The 21,167-nt window shown below is 44.7% G+C and overlaps 2 protein-coding genes across 2 annotated transcripts in view; both read left to right on the top strand.

Annotated features, from left to right (window-relative positions):
• kcnh7 (potassium voltage-gated channel subfamily H member 7) overlaps positions 1-12,921 on the top strand; it is a gene marked incomplete at both ends in the record, with an annotated part of 43,202 nt that extends 30,281 nt beyond the window's left edge. Inside the window, 6 exons of the mRNA XM_084442941.1 lie at positions 1,499-1,710; positions 4,241-4,325; positions 4,420-4,617; positions 6,171-6,330; positions 12,001-12,184; positions 12,652-12,921. Of these exons, the coding sequence (XP_084299067.1) occupies positions 1,499-1,710; positions 4,241-4,325; positions 4,420-4,617; positions 6,171-6,330; positions 12,001-12,184; positions 12,652-12,921 (1,109 nt within the window). The remainder of the gene's footprint in view (positions 1-1,498; positions 1,711-4,240; positions 4,326-4,419; positions 4,618-6,170; positions 6,331-12,000; positions 12,185-12,651) is intronic.
• Positions 12,922-15,089: 2,168 nt separating this feature from the next.
• ifih1 (interferon induced with helicase C domain 1) overlaps positions 15,090-21,167 on the top strand; it is a 15,606-nt gene continuing 9,528 nt past the window's right edge. Inside the window, exons 1-6 of the mRNA XM_084443216.1 lie at positions 15,090-15,298; positions 16,744-16,918; positions 17,048-17,236; positions 17,582-17,641; positions 19,482-19,708; positions 20,543-20,753. Of these exons, the coding sequence (XP_084299342.1) occupies positions 15,230-15,298; positions 16,744-16,918; positions 17,048-17,236; positions 17,582-17,641; positions 19,482-19,708; positions 20,543-20,753 (931 nt within the window). The 5' untranslated portion in view covers positions 15,090-15,229. The remainder of the gene's footprint in view (positions 15,299-16,743; positions 16,919-17,047; positions 17,237-17,581; positions 17,642-19,481; positions 19,709-20,542; positions 20,754-21,167) is intronic.

Genomic DNA, 21,167 nt, shown 5'->3' with positions numbered 1-21,167 from the left:
CTGACATTTCTGTTAGGTGGCTCGGCATGATACCGTTTGCCAACTTCAAAGAGCACATAGTGTAGCTGTCAATGCAGCTCTGCAGCGATTCTTTTAATAGTGCCGGAGAGAGAGAGAGAGAGAGAGAGAGAGAGAGGAGAGAGAAAGGGGGAGAGAGAGAGAGAGAGAGAGAGAGAGAGAGAGAGAGAGAGACAAGGACAGGAACGTTGCTCAACTGTGTAACGGCTAATACTCATTGCCAGTATCGCCGTTGCTATTGTACAGTAGGTGTACAGTACTGCCCATTGAAACGACAAGAAGAAAGCGTTTTCCTCAAACAGTCACACCTGTGAATCCCTCACAGGTGTTCAGGGCCAAGCCTGGATAAAACAGACGATTTTTCATGGAGTGAAAGCTCTCCAGAGCCGCGTCTGACATAATAGGGTCTGAGCAGGCAGAAAGCTGCAGTATCATCACGTTAAAAAACCATTAATACAGTTCACTTGCAACGTTAACGCTCCAGCTCTGCTCGTGCATGCAATATCCGATAACAGCACAATTCTCGCTAATAACGGACATAAATAATGTTTTTGAGGGCCGCCGCGTCATCACATTCTGGATTGTGGGGGTGTTTCTCGGCTTGTGTTTTATCGTAATGTTGATATAAATCCCTGAGGTGTGAGCGGAGTGTGGAGCCGAGAGCCGTCTGCTGCCTCCCCTCCCCTCTGCTGTTCTCTGGTTTCCAAGGGCTGTGCGTTCCCTGCCGAGCAGAGACGGCGAACCCTCAGGCTGCTCCTCATAGGTCACCGGCAGCCAGCCTATCACATCGCTACGCCATCCCACGGCACCCTATTCCCAGCGCTGACATTTTAGTCGAGCCTGGCACCTCCAAAAGGCCTTTTCTTGTACCATGCCCTTTATACTACAATCCATCCAGAATCCTCCTGTATTAGATTTCTTTATTATCACAATTGCGAAGAACAAATTATGTGAAAATCATTTCACAGGCGTGTGTTCCTTTTGAGGCTATGTAAATAATTATCAAACACTCTTCTCCCAACATCAAAGTTGGTTTAATAATGGATCTGAGAGATTAATAACAATGGTCCATCCATCCAGACACTCTGACGTGTATGATCCTCAAAGGCAAACTCTCTCGGCTTGTCTTTCTTCTCATACGCCAGTCAACTCTTCCCATCAGACCAATTCTCCATAATGTCCCGAGAGATCCTCAGAAAACCAGGTAGCTGGGCTGGATCTTCATCTAGCAGACTCCTCCCATGCCGTTCTGTGTTGCACGGCTCTGCCGCCAACGGTACATTATGGTTTGTGATAACGAGGGATCTTTCCACTTTGTAACTCAGAGGAGAGGAGATCATTTGTGTCCAAATATTATCGCACAAACAAACAGGTTCATACTGTAGTTTTTTTACACATCGTTTTACAGGTAGACTTAACCATATCCATAATTGCAAAATAATCTGACCTGAGCACCCCCCCACACCTGTCTGTCTGCCAGGGAAGAACGACATCTTTGGAGAGATGATCCATCTGTACGCCAAGTCGGGGAAGTCCAACGCTGATGTGCAGGCGCTAAGTTACTGTGACCTGCACACCATCCAGAGGGAGGAGCTGCTGGAGGTGCTGGACATGTACCCAGAGTTTGCCGACTTCTTCCTCACCAACCTGGAGCTGACCTTCGACCTTCGAGATGACAACACCATGGCACAGGTTCTAGATGTTGTAAACTATTAGTATTAAAGAATGAAGATACAGTATGCTAGATTCCTATGTTAGAAAATGGTCACTTCGTCACTGTAAATGAGGGAAATCTCAGTGCTTCACGAGTAGAAATAAAGGTTTGAAATGGAATGACAGTGTCCGAGGAAAGTCTGGATATAGAGAGGCAGGCAGGCAGAAAGTAGCTTATTATTATGTATGAGTAACATGTAAGATGCACATAAAATTAATAACACATGAAGAAAATATCACATTTCCATTCCTTCATTACCACAAAAATGGTTGCATCAAAAAACGAAAACTAGTTTTTGTCGTTATCATTTTTTACATAAGCCTAGTATTTAGTATTTTGGGTGGATATGAAAGGTGTTCTGTTCGATTTACTTCACTTTTTGTAAAAAATTAAAAATTAAATAATAATAAAAATCCCAATATATGTAATAAATAGGTCCAGGGGAGTCATCACTATCTGTACAGAAAATATAGCCAACAGTGTAGTGCCTGTGGAGCAAATGCAGAATTTATTTTTATTATGAACGAAGCTGGCCCGGCGCTGAGCCCCACCCCCTGAACAGTACCTTATGGAGTGAAAACGCCCACTTGTTGATACACTGCACCACTGCCCCATCTAGTGGCCGAAAAAAATCGAAGCACCTTTAAATCGATCCTCCATTTTTTTTGCTGTGCCCCTGCGAGAAATCTTACTCGGCGACATCGTAAATGAGGGCTTAGTCACCCTCAATGTATTTTCCAAGCCTAAATAAAAGTTATGATTGAATGAATGAATGAAAAATAACCTGACATGCGCCAGATGTTTTGTTTGACATGGAATGAAACAACATGAGCTCACGAGATCAGGATGGTCTCACGAGGCTAGAGCAGTAGAAAATAATACTGAAACTAATAAAACCAAAACTAAAACTAAGAATAAAAAAATAAAAAATAAAAACGTAAATAAACTAGCAAACCTGTTTTAAAAACGAATTAAAACTAAACTGAAATTGATAACAAAAAGTTAGAGCTGCATGAGATATATCTTTGGTGGCCCCTCTGGTCGTGATAAAATCGAACCACACTTCCCATAATTCCCCACTCACTCGTTGTAATGACGGGAAAAAAATATGATAACAAACGTGCGTGGAGCAGACTGGATTGGAAGATTGTAGCTACTTCTGGAAGGGTAGTCTCAATGCAGGTAAAAACTGGTCTTCTTTCTTTTATGTGCATGTAGATAAATTTGCGGGGCGATGTCTTCCTGATATTGTTACACGCGAAACGTGTCACTTCCGCTTCCACCACAAGATTTCCCGCCAATGTACTAGCCAGTACACCGAAATTATAAAATAATAAATTCACAGGGTCTCATGCAGTCTCATGTCACAAAAATAATTTTTGGGGTCTTGCTAAGGCCAATTCATAAACTAATAGCAAGTAAAGGTGAATATTGAACTATAAAAAAGTTATCTCATTGAGCTTTAAAGTTGTCCTATTATGCTATATGCTATATATGAGTATTTTTTCTGAAAATACCACTCAAAATGAGCGTTAGCATGTCTCTATACCCCTCCATTGACCATGAGATCAGATTGAGCGGATTGAGTGCTTTTTTCATATGCAATTGAGCTCAGCTAAGAGCAAGTCGGCAGGCTAGAGAACGAGGGCTGTTGATGGTGCCATGCTACCTCAAATATAGCAGGCTAGCCTGGACCATCCACACTCGATGCCACTGTGACAAATTTCATTGTCCTCTCTCCCTGACTAAACAATAGCGTTAGTGCCCATGTTATTGTCTCCACGGTTGCATGCTGTTACCTCTAGCTACATTCGCTAGCTAGACACCACCAGGCTATATGACACCATTCGACTACAAACAATAAAAGCTAGATTCTGTAGGCCGAGGGGAATCCAATGATGTCCACTTCTTAACATTTGATCATTTCTAATGACCGCTCAATGAACTAGAAGTCTACCAATTTCATTCCACTAACATTACTCTAACATATGATGAGACGAGCATTCGGGTTGAGGCAAAAGGGGAGTTTGTTCATGTTAGCTAACTAGCGTTAGTACTATATGCAAACAAACACAGCATAATTAATTACAGTTTCTGCATAATTTCCACGGACAGTTGGTATTGCTTGATCATTTAGAAAGAGTTTATCTGAAAATCCTGCATATACTGACCCAAGTTGGAAAAGCAATCGGGGAAAAAAAATGTCTACCACACACTGCCAGGACGGGAGATTTGAACGGCTTGCAGGGACTGACTTTTTTCTAATGTTTTCATTTCGGCTGACCACAACAAAATGACTGGGTTGTTTCACTTCATACTTTGTGTGTTAGTCGGCCCATCAGAGACTCAAATGTACATGAAAAACAATGAAAATTAATTTTGCAAACGTGGACCCCTTTAAAACGATATAATAAAAACGAATGAAAAAAGCAAAACTATTATAACCTTGGGTGGACACCGTGCTTGCTGTGCAATTCAGCTAGTCCTGTCCTGCTCCTGTCTCTGCAGGCCACATATGCTCAGGGCAGCGACTCGGATGGAGAAGACACCAAAAGCAGACGGCGCATCTCCTTCACCCCGTATCTGTCAAAAGGTGGGCAGGAACATAAGCAGCGCCTCTGCCTGCACTTCCTCCTCATGCAAAGTCATTAGATACCAGGTTACTAATTGTTATTGCCGCTCCGCAGGGGGCAGCATCCAGGAGACGGAGGAGGACCCGGGGAGGGGGAAGGAGTCGTACTCGTGCCTGAAGAGAGGTTCGGAGGACATGAAAGACGGGAAGGAGGAGCTGGGGGCCGGGGTGGAGGTCCCCGCCCTGGGAACCGACGCCAGCCCCAACGGAGGAGACGGCCAGCCTAGAGGAGACGGGAGCATCTCGTTTGAAGGTAGTAGAGTAATGTCGGGTGTTTTGAAGGTAGAGCAAAGTAGATTGCTGAAATTGGATACACAGCATGGTCTGGAGAGGCAATGGCCTCAGATCAGTGGGGAGTTGACAAAGGACACAATGTAAACATGGCCTTTAAGAAGATCACGGTGAACATAATCCAATTACCCCACCATTCTAGTTGACATAATTATCTGGTTTAGATAGAAGGATGGACAGCACTGTGTGCAGATATATACACACAAAGGGTGTGTACAGATTAAATAACAAAGGTTGTCTAGTGCATGTGTGTGCGTGCGCATCCGTGTGTGCGTGTGTGTTCCCCAAGGGAGAGCACAGCATACACATTCCATTAGACCGTATGCACCTGTGGGAGCTAGCAAAACAACATTGCATATCAGTCAAATCATCTCTGCTGGTAAATCCCTGACTAAAGCTGTGTGGCGCCAGCCGTGGGATACACACTAAAGGGAAGTCTCCGTGGAGCTCTTTCTCTCAAACGCTTAGTCGTACTGGGTTCTTTTTTAGACGCTGCTCAGAAATCTGCTGATCCGCTTATACAGTAGACCGCCAGACTTTGCTTCTCAGTATGCCCACGCTGCGTCCTACTTCGCCCTCATCCAAAAGAAAATGAATACTTCATACCGTCCGGCTGCATGCCCTGTGACGACTTCAGATTTCCACACTACCCTCACTGGCTCGCTTTGTTGTGGCGTGACCTCGCGTCGTCAGCGCTCTCTCCGATGCCGAATCGAGCAGCCTAGTCTCGCCAGGTCGCTACGAATTAGAATAAAACATGGTCATACCAAACGAAGTAGCCTACTCCAGAAGAAGCTCTTGAAGAAACTTATCGTATCGTAGGTTTATGGTTTGGCCGTTTTTTTCCAGGGTGGTTGTGGAGAAAGTTACACTGTAATTCAAGATTGGTCACACCTCATGTTCAATATTCTGTCAGCGTACAGCTGAACGGTGTTGGATTTATTTTAAAGCTTTAGATGGTACAGTATAATGGCTGTGTATTAGGTAGGCTATAGTTCTCGCTAAGGCTGTGTGATGAGAAGGCAGTCAGATATACCTGAAATAGTATAAAGCTAGCCTACTGGATTATCTATCTGTTCTCTTGTACACAACTATGACTAGGAGAAAAGGAGTGTTGGATAGCCGTGAATCAAACAGCTTCAGATGCCTTTCTGAAGAGGCTCCTGCTCGGGCCGATAATGTAATCAAAGACATGACTAGCCACCGCCATTTGTTACAGAAGACAAAAGAAGCCTCGCAGCCACAGCCATGACTCATTGGACAGCTACCACTAGCAGGTGTCCACCAAAGATAACGATGAGTTACCATGGACGCTCCCGCTAGCCGCGCGGAAAACCATTGTTCTAACAAGTCTCCCGAAACGCCCGCGCTAATCAATTACAAAGCAACGGCACACAGCTTCCCGCAAAAAGACGAATAGCATTCTATTTCAGTGGTAGTTCGGTTTAGTGATTACCGCGGACTGACCCACATGTGAGGTTGTAAAGAATGCATGCGTTTGCCCCCCCTCACCAGATCTGTGTGGTGATAAATGGGCCTGTGAGAAGCCCACAGAATACCTGGTTGAGTCAGCACAATCGCGGGATGCGCTCGGGGAGGACGAGGACGACGCCAGCGAGATCACATATGGAGAGGTGGAGCAACGCTTGGATCAGCTGCAGGAGCACTTGAACAGGTATTTTTACACCACAGCCACTACAGTGTGTACAGTACAGGCCAAGCCAGTGTGTACAGTACAGGCCAATCCAGTGTGTACAGTACAGGCCAAGCCAGTGTGTACAGTACAGGCCAATCCAGTGTGTACAGTACAGGCCAATCCAGTGAACAGCATAGAGCGCCTAATTAAGCAGAAGCAGGAAGAGCCGTCCCATGGGACCTTATTTCGGGAAAAATATGTACGGTAGTGAACGGCAATAAACAAAAAAAATCTTGATTCCGTTTGAATTGTGCCATGTCAAAAATAATAATAAGGATAATAATAATAATAAACCCCTGACAGAGGAGGGTCCGGGCTGCTGCGTGTTCAGCCCCATTACCCAGACCCTCCTCCGCAGAAGTGGACACGCGTAAGATACCCGCACCCCCAAGTCGCCCCCCACCCACCCCAAACAAAACAAAACACATATGAATAACAATACAATACAGGACATACTAGCAGAGGTGTCATGCCTATAGAACTTCAGGGGGCACGTGCCCCCTTAGATTTGGGGGTGTTTTTTTATTATTATTTTTTTTTTTTTTATTTCTGTTATTGTTTGTTTACCATTACATTTTACAATGCGGAGCTATGATTATTTTCTCGACTGAGCTGAATGTATTATTTTAATTATGTCATAGACCACCTCGAAAAGCCACCATAACCTCTTTCAAAAAGCCAAACACCCTCTTTCCCAGTGGATTTGGTTTCTTCCAAACTAACACTGGACCTGGAAGCCCCCCCCCTCGCCTTGTCTCAGATAAACACGTTTTCATGGTCTGCTTGCATACATTTAGGCTAGATTTAGGTTGTCCTTACTAATGAACAGGTCCTCCAAATATTATGTTATTCAGTATATCAGATTCAATATACTTCATACTTCAGTAAACAGTATATCATTTGGACCAATGCAAAGTGAGTAAAAAAAAGTAGATTTGTTTTCCCTCACTTTCATTTTGAAAGTCCTTGATAGGAACGCTACCGGTAAGTTTAATTTCATACCGCTTGAGTGCCAACTGGTAGTGTGCTGTGTCCTGATTTTAAACTGCAAAAATGCACAAAAAAACACTAAAATTTTGCACGCACTTCACGCACTATTGACACCTCGCTATCTCGTGCCCCCTTGGTTTTTTGGGTTGCATGACGCCCCTGCATACTAGATGCACTTTTTCAACCTTTAAACAAGTTACATTGCCTTCTCTCCCAGGCCAGTCCCAGAAACTCTACTAAAGCAAATAGGCCTACTCCTTTCTTGAAGCATAATTCAGTTTTTTCATAATCAAGATCAAAAAAATGATTGCAGATGTGGTACATTCTATCCATGAATACAGCTCTCAGATCCTCATACAAGGTACAGTAAAATAAAAAATGGTTCTCATTCTCAATTTCATTTAAATGACACAGTAAACTAATTCTGTTCTCCTCTGGAGTATTAGTAAACCTTCCCGTTTCCAAAGCTAAAGGTAATGTTCCTGACCGTAACTGGGCACAAAGAGATCTTTGCCTTTTATTTAAATTACATTTAACATATATTTCAGTTTCATATTGCTCCTTTATAAGACAATAAGTTCTGAGTTTAGGTTTACTCCACAGATCCACGGACCACTTATGTCTAAACTTGACATACATATTGTTCTTGATTTCTTGGATGTTACACTTTAACCTGTTTAGAAAAATAAAAGACATATCGTTTTCAAAAAATAAGGTTTTGATCTCATTTGCCCAGGGATGGTAATGTTTAATATCCCAGACAAAGATTTTTTTTCGTCAGTCTATGGTCCGGCATCCGTAGAAGTCTATTCCAGAGCCGGACCATGTGACAACTATGTCTAATAGTTCCCCTCCCACATCTCCACCAGAGCCGCCGCAAATTTATGAACTCCCAGAAATGATCTAATGGCACGGAAGTGTACATTATTGCAGGTGTTTTTTTCACGGAAACCCCAAACCCCAGAACCATAATCAGCTACAGGACACACTCCTGACTCATAAAGTTTGGTGAAAGTATAGAATCCCAAATTGTCACACTGTTTCACTTTGTTCATTGTGGAACCCAGAACTCTTCCAGCAGACTGAGCCAAAACATGAACTGCCTCATGAAAGGTAGAATGCTCATCTAGCATCAGACCGTCATATTTATACTGAGCAGTATATGACAACTCTACAGAGCCAAGGGAGAAAACAGCTGAGCTCCTCTCCAGCGATCTCTTTCTAAAATGTACTATTTGGGTTTTGTCTTGATTTACCTCCAATCTCCATTTTGAGCACCAGTCTTCTACTATATCTAGCATAGCCTGCAGGTCTTCTTCACACTCAGCAAGCAACACTATATCATCTGTGTATAGTACTATCCACACAGTTTGAACCCCCACTTTAACCCCCAGTACTGAGGCTTTCATTTCAAGAGCTAAATCATTGATGTAGATTGAAAATAATGTTGGGGACAAAATGTCTCCCTGTTTCACTCTGAAGTGTTGGGGGACCAACCAGTTACATATTCATTCACCTGAACACAGGCAACGGGTGTTAGGTAAAGGGACTTGATGGCGTTATAGAATTTCCCATTGACACCAGACTTAAGCAATTTATTTACGTAGCCCTACCTTCTTTCTTATTTCTATTCAGAGCTGTATTTACACAATCCCACAATATAACATACCATGCATTTAAATCATCTTGGTCAGTACTACAGGTTTAAAAGCATAGCATAGCAAAGGCCTTTTTAAAAAGGTTTTTAGGCCTGTCCATACACATATGATGTTTGTCATTTTAAAACATAATTTTGCAAGTCAAGAAAGTCGCATTTCGTTGTAATACTGAAAAGCAGTTAGCCTATTCCAGAACGAGTTTAAAATTATTAAAAGAAGTGAAAATCACTATTAGTCTGGCCATGTTGAGAGCTGCAGGAATGCGAAAGGAGAGTTAGTCAGTTCTGTGAGAGCTGGCATGTGAGATTGACTTTACAAGGTTTTGGTGAGTGTTAAACGAGTGTAATGTCAGCTAGCTAATATTAGATAACTTCCGAGTTAACTGAGATTAGTTAAATTTATGTTTTAAATTGATAAACATCATACAGTATGTGATGGTCATTGCACAAATCAACCGGGATAAAGAAATTATTTTTCTCACGCCGTTCACTACCATTCATATTTTTTCTGATTTAAGGTTCCACGGGGGTTTTCTCTTCCTGCTTCCACTTAGCCACTCTATAACAAAGACTAAAAGCCTGAAAAACAATACATAGTTTAGGCCAATCGTTTTCTATAACCTGCAGTTGGAGCCGTTACTTTGTGTGTGTGGATCTGTTTAATTGAACGCACCTCGTTACATCGAAACATCTATGAAACCCTAGTCTGACTCACCGGATGCAGGTTTTCGGGATAAGCCTCGTCATTCGTTTATTACTGACCAATCAGTGGCGACGGATCGGAATCCCGGCCCAATCAGATTCGATCCAGGCTACGACAACAACAACAGCCTCGCAACCACTCCGTCAAAGACAATTGTGATTGGTTTAAAGAAATACAGCGCAACCCCCCCCCCCCCCCCCCACATCTCCAAATGGTAATGAGTCCAGCCAGACCTTTCTCCAGCAGTGTGAAGATAGGTCTGGCTATGCAAGACAAATGAAAGCCTAACAGGCAACAGTGAACGGACAGGTGGGTCTGTGACGGAGCCTGAAGGCAGCCAGCAAAAACAGTCAGAGATGACAGCTGCACAGATTCCCTCTAGCTAGACACAACCCCATGTCAGCATGAGAAAAACAGGTTGACTAGAGATGACAATCCACCTGCAGACAAGCAGGCCTCCCAGACAGACAGGGAGACAGACAGGCAGACAGACAGGGAGACAAACAGACAGGCAGACAGACAGGCAGACAGACAGACAGGCAGACAGACAGACAGACACACAGACAGACAGGCGGATTGACGGACGGATGGAGAGACAGACAGACAGAGACAGAGACAGCCGGATGGACGGACAGACAGACAAACATACACTAAGAGACAGACAGACAAAGAGAGACAGAAAAACACAGACAGACAGGCAGACGGACAGCAGCTGTTTTAGTAGGTCTTTTTTGCAGAAATGATCACCGAGAATAGGAGACAACACACTTGAGGGGGAGCCGCATCTGAGCCACCAATCAAAACATCTCCAATAAGTCACACGTTATCGAGCGCGGTCTCTCCGACCCTGCTTTTGGCCAGCTGGTACTGTAGGAGCCCAGAGCTCGTGTGCTGGTCTCCCCTGCTACATGTCTCATGCCATTCAGGCTCTGTTCCACTGCTAATGGCCACCATGTGAGAGCACCTGCTGTTATTAATAGCTTAGGAAAAGGGGAAAAAATGTTCCTTTGCTACCACAGCTTAAAATGTCTATAGCTCCTGTATCCTGCTCATTAGAACATCATTATAGTGACCCCTTAAATACTGGATGTACTGTAATAGTAAGCAAAATTCAGCTAGGGGGTATAAATACAGAATAATATATGACGGCAACAATGTGTGTGATTATTAATTATATTAATTGTGTCTGCTGATAATTAAACGACGTAATGGGCATTAAAAAACGCTTGTGTAGCGCGAGGCGTAGATGAAGGCTTTGTGGGGTAGATGTGAAGGTGAGCTGAGTGTGAGCCGGTCTGTCCTCGGCGGTAAACGTCTCTGACGTCCCCACACACCCCGCTGCTTCCTCATTATCACCTCCGGAGAGAGCGTCGGGCACTGGCCTGCAGAGGGGGAGAACAAAAAAAACAAAACAGCTGACGGCTAGGAAGTTTGGCACCTGTCATGTGAACGCTACTCTCCTGAAAGAGCACAAGCGCCCCCTAGTGTGTAAACTAAGGTGACTTTTATCCACAGTGCACACACACTGTACATAACACCGCTCACCCACCACACTATACTGTGCACACACACTGTATACACTCACCACATCCCGTTATGTAAATAGTGAAATACTGAAATTGTGCCACCACTTTTATTTATTTTTTTTTTTTTTTAACAGTATATTGTAATTTGTAAATTGCACTGCATTTTATTGCACTGTTTTTTATTTTGTGTTTGCAGTTTGTTTGTTTTTTGACTGTTTTGCACTGTCATGTCTTTGACTGTCCTGTGCACCGTGTCCTATGTTGTCTGCAACAGCGTATGCCTAACCCCATTATTATTAATAGAAAAATATATATTCCAGAGGGAAGCAAAAAAACAGTATCACCCGGGGGCCAGAAAAGTGAGCTGTAAAAATTCTTCCCTGACCCCTCGACCCCTCTAGTCAAATTCCTAGTATGTGTGAACCATATACATGGAAATAAACAGATCTTGAGTCTTGAGTTATAAATATATAAATAGATAGATAGATAGATAGATAGATAGATAGATAGATAGATAGATAGATAGATAGATAGATAGATAGGCAGACAGGCAGACAGGCAGACAGACAGACAGACAGACAGACAGACAGACAGACAGACAGACAGACAGACAGACAGACAGACAGACAGACGTCTTAAAATGTAAAACAATGCAGTCATGGTGGTTTTAGCCAGCCCTCTTGCCTGGAGTCTCTACACGTGCTCAGTATAACCGCACGTTCAGCAGCTTCCGCTCACAGTCGTCCATCTTCCTCCCTCCGCTACCCCCTTAGGCTGGAGTCCCAGATGACGTCCGACATCCACACCATCCTGCAGCTCCTCCAGAGGCAGTCGGCCCTGGGACCCCCGGCCTACAGCGCCGTGACGGCCAACCCAGACTACCAGCGGCCTGCCGTGAAGGTCCAGCCAATCGCTGCTCTGACGCCCAGCAGTTACTACAGCCACGCGTCCAAACAAGTACGTATGTAGTCTGGGCTGTCGGCCCCATAGAGATGGGCAGGAACTCAGCGCAAGGTTCGGTAACACTTTCTATGAAGGTCATGTTTATAAAGCACCATAAGCACATTCAAAACACATTATAATGCACTTATAAGGCTTTATAAAACTCTTTATAGTCATGCATGACACCTTAAAACAAGGTTTATAAATGATGATAATATAAGATATATAAACATTTATGAAGAGCGTTATAAAGCCTTATATGTTACATTATAATGTGTTATAAATGTGCTTGTGATGCTTTATAAACATGACCTTCATAGAAAGGGTGAAAAATGTGAGACATGAGAAAGAGATCTTCTTGGTACTGTACGTGCCTGACTCTGCATTTTACATTTTACAAGATTAATGGGGCTTCAGAAATTAAGAATCGAAACTTAATATTAACAGAGACATCTGTGCGTGTGCGTGTCTGTCCTCCTCAGGATCCTCAGCTCAGCTTGGAGAGGACTCTTCCTGAATCCAAAGACTCTGTGTCGAGCATGTCTTACCTGGACTCCCCCGTGACAGACAGCCTTACAGCCCTGCTGATACAGAGACACACTCAACACCGACCGACCACCACACACCACCACCAACACCATCATTCAGAATCCATCCTCCTTCTAGTCGAAACCCCTTCACCGTCAGACTCAACCCCCGACAACATGGGTCTCCACAGACCAGCCTCGGACCCCGGACCCCCACGGCCGTAGTCCTCCCAGCGACACCTCCCATCCAGCTGCTTACTTGTGTAGAAACACTGCAATTACTTTACAAAACAGGGTATCGGCCTATTGTCACAGACAGGATTCAGACCGTGCTTTGCAATTTGTAATAATGGAATTGTTTTATGATGATTGTTCTCTGCTGTTGTGGTCCAAGTGATTATAGTATTACTACACAACTGAGATCAAGAGTAATGTTAAGAGTGTCGACGGTGTTTCTCATCTTTTCCGAAGCGTGACTCAGGGTTTATTGGAATGCAGCGTCGCAGGAAGTGGGGTTGTTTTGACTCTAGTGTTCCTTCCTTAAATGACGTGCATTATCTGTGTACATGCGCTCTTCACCTTACACTGCCAGCACGGCCTCACAGCTGCTTGTCCAGGTCGATGAGCTAGCATGCATGTTTGAGAGTGTTTTCTGTTGCATGTTATTTTTGGAGTCGCACCTCGGACAAGCAAGTGTGATGTTGGCATGTCTACAGGGCAGTACATTTAGTTTATTTTTTTTGCATAATACGTTTCTTTTTTGCACTGCTTATTAAAACCAAATGTAGAATATGACACAGTGTACTGTTTAATAACAGCGTCCAAAAGGCTTTTTCAGTTTTGTTTAAAATTACACTTTATTTTACACATTAAGTGTGTAGTGTTGAAAACAAGTATAATAGCAAATCAATAATCCCAGATAGATGGGGTATTGTGCCTATACAGTAACTAAGTCCGAATATCTAATCAGGATCTTTATGTAGCCTGCACATTTCTCATCTGAAATCAACAAAATCACGTTTTCCGATATTGTTTTGTTAGCTGATGCACATTAATGTTAGATATCATCTTGTATGAAAGGCAGAGGTGAAAAGATACGTTTTAAGTGATGGGATTTTAATTGAAATATTAGACGTAGCACTTCTGTGGACTCTCCCGGGTGCTAGGGGAGGAATCACATGAAAAACACAAATGTCCACTTTTGAAGGAACTTCAAAATAGCTATTTTCCTACAACGAGTTGTCCACTTTTTATTTTTTAAGTGGAATTAACTTTATCACCTGAAAAAGTATTTGCACTACTTTCCGCCTCTCTCTCCATTAACCCCATCTCATGTGTTCCATCATAGTATGCACTGCAAGCTTACAAATTATTCTATTTAAATCATCTTCATTGTATAGAAGTGTTTCTATACAATTATATCCTCGATATGATACATTTACTTGCATGTTACTAGAATGAATTAGGTAAAGGTAAGGAAACAGGTGAAGTTCCACTAAGAGGGACAGTTGAGGGACAGTTGAGGGACAGTGAGAGATGCTGGTTACACACAGGTGTCTGGGTTTATCCATAGTAATATGAAATCAAAACAATTTGCCATTGTTTTAACATTGATTGCATAATGTGTCACTGTCACTCATTTGAAGAGACCCTGGTATAGTGTGTGAGGCAAGAATAAAGGCAATAAAACCAGGCTAGTGTTGTGTTTCAACCCCAGAACAAAATAGGCTTGTCTGGAGTGAATTGGCAGTGAAAATAACAGCCAAGAATAGAACATTTGTTTTTGTGCATTTTCAAAGTTTGCCACTGACACCGCAACGCCAGATTATCCAAATGTCTCAAAATGACCTTGATTATGTAAAAACACAGTTGATTTAGGCAATTATCTTACCTATTTTAAGGAATAAAAATGCAAATGGAAAACAAAAAGTGAAATGTCATCTGTTCCCAAAGCAACGTCCTCGTTTACATTGGATTGTTACTGACTGTTAAACAACTCAACTTTCGTTACAATACTGACCCCTTGTGGCCGGTGATTGAAATTGCTCAATTGAAAAGGGGGTTAAACAAGAAACGAAACTGAAAGTGACTTCACTTGGTTTCAGCTGATTCTCTTCCCCAGACCCAAGTTTCATAACCGCACGCCAGCAGTGTTCTATCTGAAGTAGAAATGGACTCTGAAGAGACCAGGAGGATAAATCTGATTCAGGACCTCAGACCGAGGCTGCAAAGACTCATTCAAGTGGAGCCAGTTCTGGACCGCCTGGACTTCCTAGACACCGACCAAAAAGAACTGATCAGAAACAAGGCGAAGGCCGAGAGCAATCTCCGGGCGGTGAACCATCTTATTGATGCGGTCATCAAACCCCCACATCCAGATGGTTGGTTCAGGGGATTCATAGACGCGCTGTCGGCCGGGGGTTGTCAGCATGCGGCCAGTTACGTGGAGGACGACCCTCCGAGTCCCTCGTTGGAGGCGGAGAATGACCACTGCGTCCGGCTGATTGAACTTCTGTCGCCAAGTCTGTTGACAATGAAGGCCACTGATATGTGCCAGACGTGTTGGGCTTTCAATATCCTCGAAGATGAGGATCGTGATGTTGTAAGTAGACTGTTGTCACAGCCTGACAATTGAATTTGAAATGAATTATAGTAGTCCAAACTGACAATGAAACGCTATTTGGGTGGTTGAGTCTGCGCATGTATCTCATGCCGTAAATAATGATGTAGTTCCTCAGTTGAGCCAGAAGAGGGCAGACTAAATCCACTAAATACTGAATAGACCTGCAGTGCAGGTGTTATGCGGAATTCTGTGACCATCGGATTTTGTGACCGGTCACAAGATCCGGTGGTCACTGATTTCCGCACGTTAATACACCGAAATCTGTGACCACCGGATTTTGTGACCACCGACAATAATGCCATCGCTCACGGAGCGAGGCCTGTGGCTGTGTTATGCCTACGGTATTGATTTTTCTGAATGAATAATTTGGTAAACGAGACAGTCGGTTGAAGCCGGGTATTTGACCACCAGGGGGCGTATATTGCCACAATCTATTCTATTCTATCTGGCTATATATTACATTATATTAAGCTTTATTATATGATATTACATTAGGCTATATTATATTATTATATAGCCAGTTGCAGGCTACAAACAAAGGCAGGAGTCAAAGCAGAGCAAGTTGGAAAACTGACAGTCTATGTGCTTGTCAAGTGAAAATCAAATAAAATCCAATGTTTTTATGAAGCCCTTAAAACAACTGTTTTTATTCTAAAACTAACATCTTCTAACGATGTGTAGCCAACTTTATGCATGCAATGGGACTACAGCCTAGCATCAGAATCTGGGACCACAACATTACTGCTCAATAGATGAACCAAACCCGTGTGTACTGTTTAATGGTGGTTTGCTATCCTCTTGCCTTTGTGTGGACCAAACTATTCACATTGAGGATCACAGGGCCAGCAACTGGCAGGTCATGATTTCTGATAGCAGGGTCTGTGACCACACCTGTGTGACCACAACTGTAGGCCTACACACATGCAGGTTAATTTATTCTCCATCGTACGACACTTTTCACTGCCCCTACTATTGATTCTTTTAAGACCCTATCTTACACATAAGCATTTCAATCCCCCTGATATGGTCATTACTGTTCATTCGTATTTATTGTTATTTTTGGTATTTTTTGTTGTATTAATAGGCTACATCCATGGCATAACACAGCCACAGGCCTCGCTCCGTGAGCGATGGCATTATTGTCGCTGGTCACAAAATCCGGTGGTCACACTTTTCGGTGGTCACACATTTCGCTGTATTTTAACGCACCGAAATGTGTGACCATCGGATTTTGTGACCGGTGGTCACACATTTCGGTGGTCACACATTTAGGTGTATTAACATGCGGAAACCAGTGACGGCCGGATCTTGTGACCGGTAACAGAACCCGGTGGTCACAGAATTCCGCATAACATCGGAGTTATATTTTACTCTGTTCGGCACTGTACCGTAAAGATATCATGTTTTTTTTAATTATGTCCTAGATATTAGCCGAAACTAAAAGCAACGGCCATCGAGGCGGAGCTCGTGAACTGCTCAGAAGGGTGGTGAGGTCTTCTCCTGGATGGTTCTCCACCTTCCTAAAGGCTTTACAAGACACCGACCATCTCGGCCTGTACAGAGAACTGACAGGAGACGTGCCTGAAAATGACATGACAGGTAAGAAAATAAGGATAATTGGCCAGAGGGGGGCGCTGTGGAGCGGTTATATTTGAACCCTGTCTTTTCTCTATGAATATGATAGCAGTCCTAAAACGTTTCCACTGTGCTGTTTCATCATCCACCTAGCGACGGGTGAGAATCACGAACCCTGTGCCCTGGTCAACGCAAACAAACCTCCAGGAAATGATGTCACGATTGAGGAGAGGCCAGCAGGATCAGAGAGCTCTGTCGCCCCAGTGGACCAACCACTGGACAGCCATCTGACGCCATCAATGGATATGGAGGAGCCTTCGGAGACTGCTTCTGAGACCGCAGGTGTGGTCAGTCAGTCATGCCAGTCTACTGGCGTCTATAGTACAGTGCGCACCATAGAGGTAGTTGTAGTGATGATAATGACTGCAATAGGCATGAAATACAATGGGGTTTGCCTGACTGGGTGGATCACAATCTAGGATTTTTTTTAAATTGCAGTTGAAGAAACTGCAATTGATTTCTATTGTTGCCAGAGGAGGGGGCATTTGAGTCAGCACTTCATTTTCATTGAACTTTGTCTAACCAAACAAACTTTGCGAGCTTTATATCATCTAGACTCAAAACACAAGCCGTTGATTTCACCTAATACTATGCACATGCTAAGACTTAAAACTGCTGTATTTTTAGATCTTTATAATGGCAGTGAAGAGCCAGTGGAGAACAACCATGTGAACAACTCACTCTCAGGTAACACCATTCAAAATAAAACATATTCTTTTATCCACAAGTCATCACCATATGATAGACAACCTAAGAACGCAATGGAATATGATACAGTATGTTATTATAGATTCAATGAGGAGTCCATATCCATTGAGGACTGAACCATTTCCTGCATCATAGAGGTCCAGGTGTGGTAGTGTTTGAAACATCTCCAGACTAGCTAGCCTGCGCCTCATTCATCTTGAAGAGATCACCGTTTAGCACTTGGGAGGAGTGAAGGAATGCAAGAAATATGTAGGAGGAGAGAGAGAGAGCTGAGCGAAACTGCCCTTAAATGAAGGCCAAATGTCCGGTCTGGGGTAGTCATACCATAACTTCACCATACAAGCCCAGCTGTCAGCTCTCGATCAAAGTCACATTTCCTGAGCATAGTACAGTAATTGTCGCTGCCATGTTGGCAAACTGGGAAAGTCCCACCGTCGCTCGAGTTCATAAAACAATGAATGAGAGAGGAGGTTTCAGCGGTGTGGAGCCGGTCCCAGAGCCCGTCCCGTTTGGCTCAGTCAATATGTTCCATGTGTGTCATGACAAACCACGCAGAGGTTAAGGAGTTATGGAGCGAGGCCAAGCCTCTCGATTACAAACACATGCTGTTTGGACTCCGCTGTAGGGACTCGAGGAAGACTCCCAAGCAAGCGAGAACGCAAGCGAGAACTCCAAGACTTAAGTCAGACGCAAAACTTAACGGCGGTAACAAATCGAATCGGGCACGAACGTGTTTTTTTTAATCTAGATCTGAATAATCAATCAATCAATCAAAGCTTTATTTGTATAGCGCATTTCATACCCAGAGGCAACAAAATGCGAATGAGTCACTCGCTGACGCAGCTGTCGCTCCATCCATTTTACAATCACGACCGATCGCTCCACCTGATTGGCTCTGAGCCGGCCAATCGATGTGTCCAGGCTGAGCCTGCCACCGGGGGGGCCTGTGACATCATCGCCTGGATTTTCTTGGCGGGGGGGGGGGGGGGCGGCGTCGGGAGAGATGGGTGGGATGTGCCAGGTGGGCTAAGAGGAGAACTCAGCCAGGTGAAGCCTGACGGCAGCACTGACAGACGCTGCCAATCAAACCATCCTCTGATGACAACATGGCGCCCGCCTGTTCTTTCCGTCGCTCTGATTACTTGTGAACTCAGCGCTCACATTTTGTTCCCATTAATCATCCTATCATGCAGAATGTACAGTACAGTACAGTGTGCTTGGGTTTGGGTAGAGCAAACACTTCTTGGGTTACTTTCCATCCCCGAGGAGCAGTTGCACATGTGCTCTCCAGGACGAGGCGCTCTGGAGAGCTCCGTTAGAGGGGTTTTTATTTCAGCGCCGCGCGTCCAGGAAATCAGACGCCGTGGCTTTCGCTTCGGCGTGTCTGACGGTGGAATTTCCTCTGTAATACGGGCTGCGGTCCGGGAGCCGCTATGACGAGATCAGGGGGCGCGCTGGGGAGCGTCGGGGGGCCCCCCCCCACGTCTCCCCACGTCTCCGCCGGGCAGGGCGCCGCGCCGGTCCAGCGTAATACCGCGCCTTAAGACTGGGCTCAGACCGCCGAAGCGCTGGGTCTCAACCCGGGGATTAAACAGCTTACAGTGTATGTGTTGTTATTATAACAACAGGCTGGAGGACACAGCTCAACCCGGTACCAAACCCCAAACAACGACGAGGCCCTTCCCGCCGGGGCCCTTCCCTGCTTGGAACGCAGCAACCGTCCGTCCGTCTCCCCCCCCCCCCCCCCCTTAAAACTTCAGGTTGCTGACGTGGACGACAGTTCTGGACCGGAGGGCTGAACCTCTGCTCTGCTTCGCAGATGTCCCGTACGCCACAGGCGCCGGCCGAGGCCCCGAGCCAGACAACATCGTTCTGCGAGATTATCAAATGGACGTCGCGAGACCCGCCTTGGAGGGGAAAAACATCATTGTCTGCCTGCCAACAGGAAGTGGTAAAACCAGAGTTGCAGTCTATGTTACCAGAGAACATCTGGACGGCAGGAGGAGAGCAGGGCAGCTGGGGAAAGTGGTTGTGCTCGTAAACAAGGTACTGACCCCCAGCCCCCCAGTGTGTATGATATACAGTTAGGATATACTGTACACACTGCTAAAGCCACGCGCCGAATGTGTGCGGACGCAGGGAGAGGACTTGTGAGCACTGTACATTTAAGATCCACGCCTCCATTAATGTGTGTGGCTTCAGTCGCCACAAATTGCATGTTCAGTCCAGGGAAAGACAGCATTTTACTGCAGTAAATTGCAGGTCAGCTCAAATACCCCATGCTTTCTTTCTCTGTCGCTGTAGTTTCTGGCAGAGATCACGCTTGAAAAAACCTCTCGTGCCATGCCGTGAGAAGCCCTACGCAGTTCGTTTGCGACGCATAGTCCAGAAACGTCTCTGTTAATCAAATGTGCTAAACTGTCAAAAATTTAGTGGAATGACCCATTTTGTAATAATACTATACAGACATTTATCTGTTATACTGTAATATCCTCCATATGACTTTCTTCTCCAATAAGAGAGACGAGGAAAAATACCTTCCACTAGTGTTGTTTTTGGCAGGAATTTGGCCTTTTTTTCCCCTTCTAACCTCCCCAAACTATAAACCACTAATACATAAGCCAACTTGTTGCACAGTCAATTTGAAACCTCGCCTCAAATAAAGTGAAGCAGAGCCATTATGATACACATCTGCACTTTGGTGTTGTCAGTATAGACTAAACAATCCATGTAAACACTAGTTTCATAAATAAAGAAAACTTTGAATGTGCCCCAGCTGCAGTATAGTACTGTAGACTAACGAGGTTTTAGACCCTCCAGAGATTTAATATTGCTAATGTGTTTTGTTTTTTTGTGATACCGTGGCACTCTTTCCTCCAGGTGCCCTTGGTTGAGCAGCACTATTCTACGGAGTTCTGGAAGTTTCTGAAACACCAGTACCGCGTGGAGAAAGTCAGCGGGAACTCCCAGCTCAAAATCTCTTTCACGGAGATCGTCCAGAAGAACGACATCATCATCTGCACCGCCCAGATCCTAGAGAACTACTTGGAGAGAGCCGGCGGCGACGACGACGACGGGATCCACCTGTCAGGTACGGCGTCGTACCCCCCCCACCCCCCCCTCCCCTCCATCCTTCTTCTACTCCCTCTCCCTCCCCGAAACGACGCGTTTCTCGTCCGAACAACCCGGCGTCGTCGTCGTTTTGTTTCCTGTATCTGCCCTGTGTGTGTATATTCGTTCTATATCTCCACATAGTTAGTTCAGTATCTCATTAGGTGTGTGTGAGTCAGTTCCCCCTCTGTGTGGGCAGTGCCAGGGCTCAGAAGGGAACGGAGACAGGAAGCTCCTCCGCTGAGAGTTCGTCTGACAGGTTGTTGTCAGAGTCGTCCGCCTGCTTGTCCCCTGGCTGCTCCTGCTGGCACGCTCCAGTCCAAGGTCCCTCTCGGTGGAACATATGCTGTTTGTTGAAACGCCTCAAGAGGCTGTTTCCATTCTTACCCTGCCC

This window comes from Borostomias antarcticus (assembly GCF_949987555.1).
Source record: "Borostomias antarcticus genome assembly, chromosome: 9".
Taxonomy (NCBI): domain Eukaryota; kingdom Metazoa; phylum Chordata; class Actinopteri; order Stomiiformes; family Stomiidae; genus Borostomias; species Borostomias antarcticus.
This window is presented reverse-complemented; position numbering and strand designations above follow the sequence as displayed.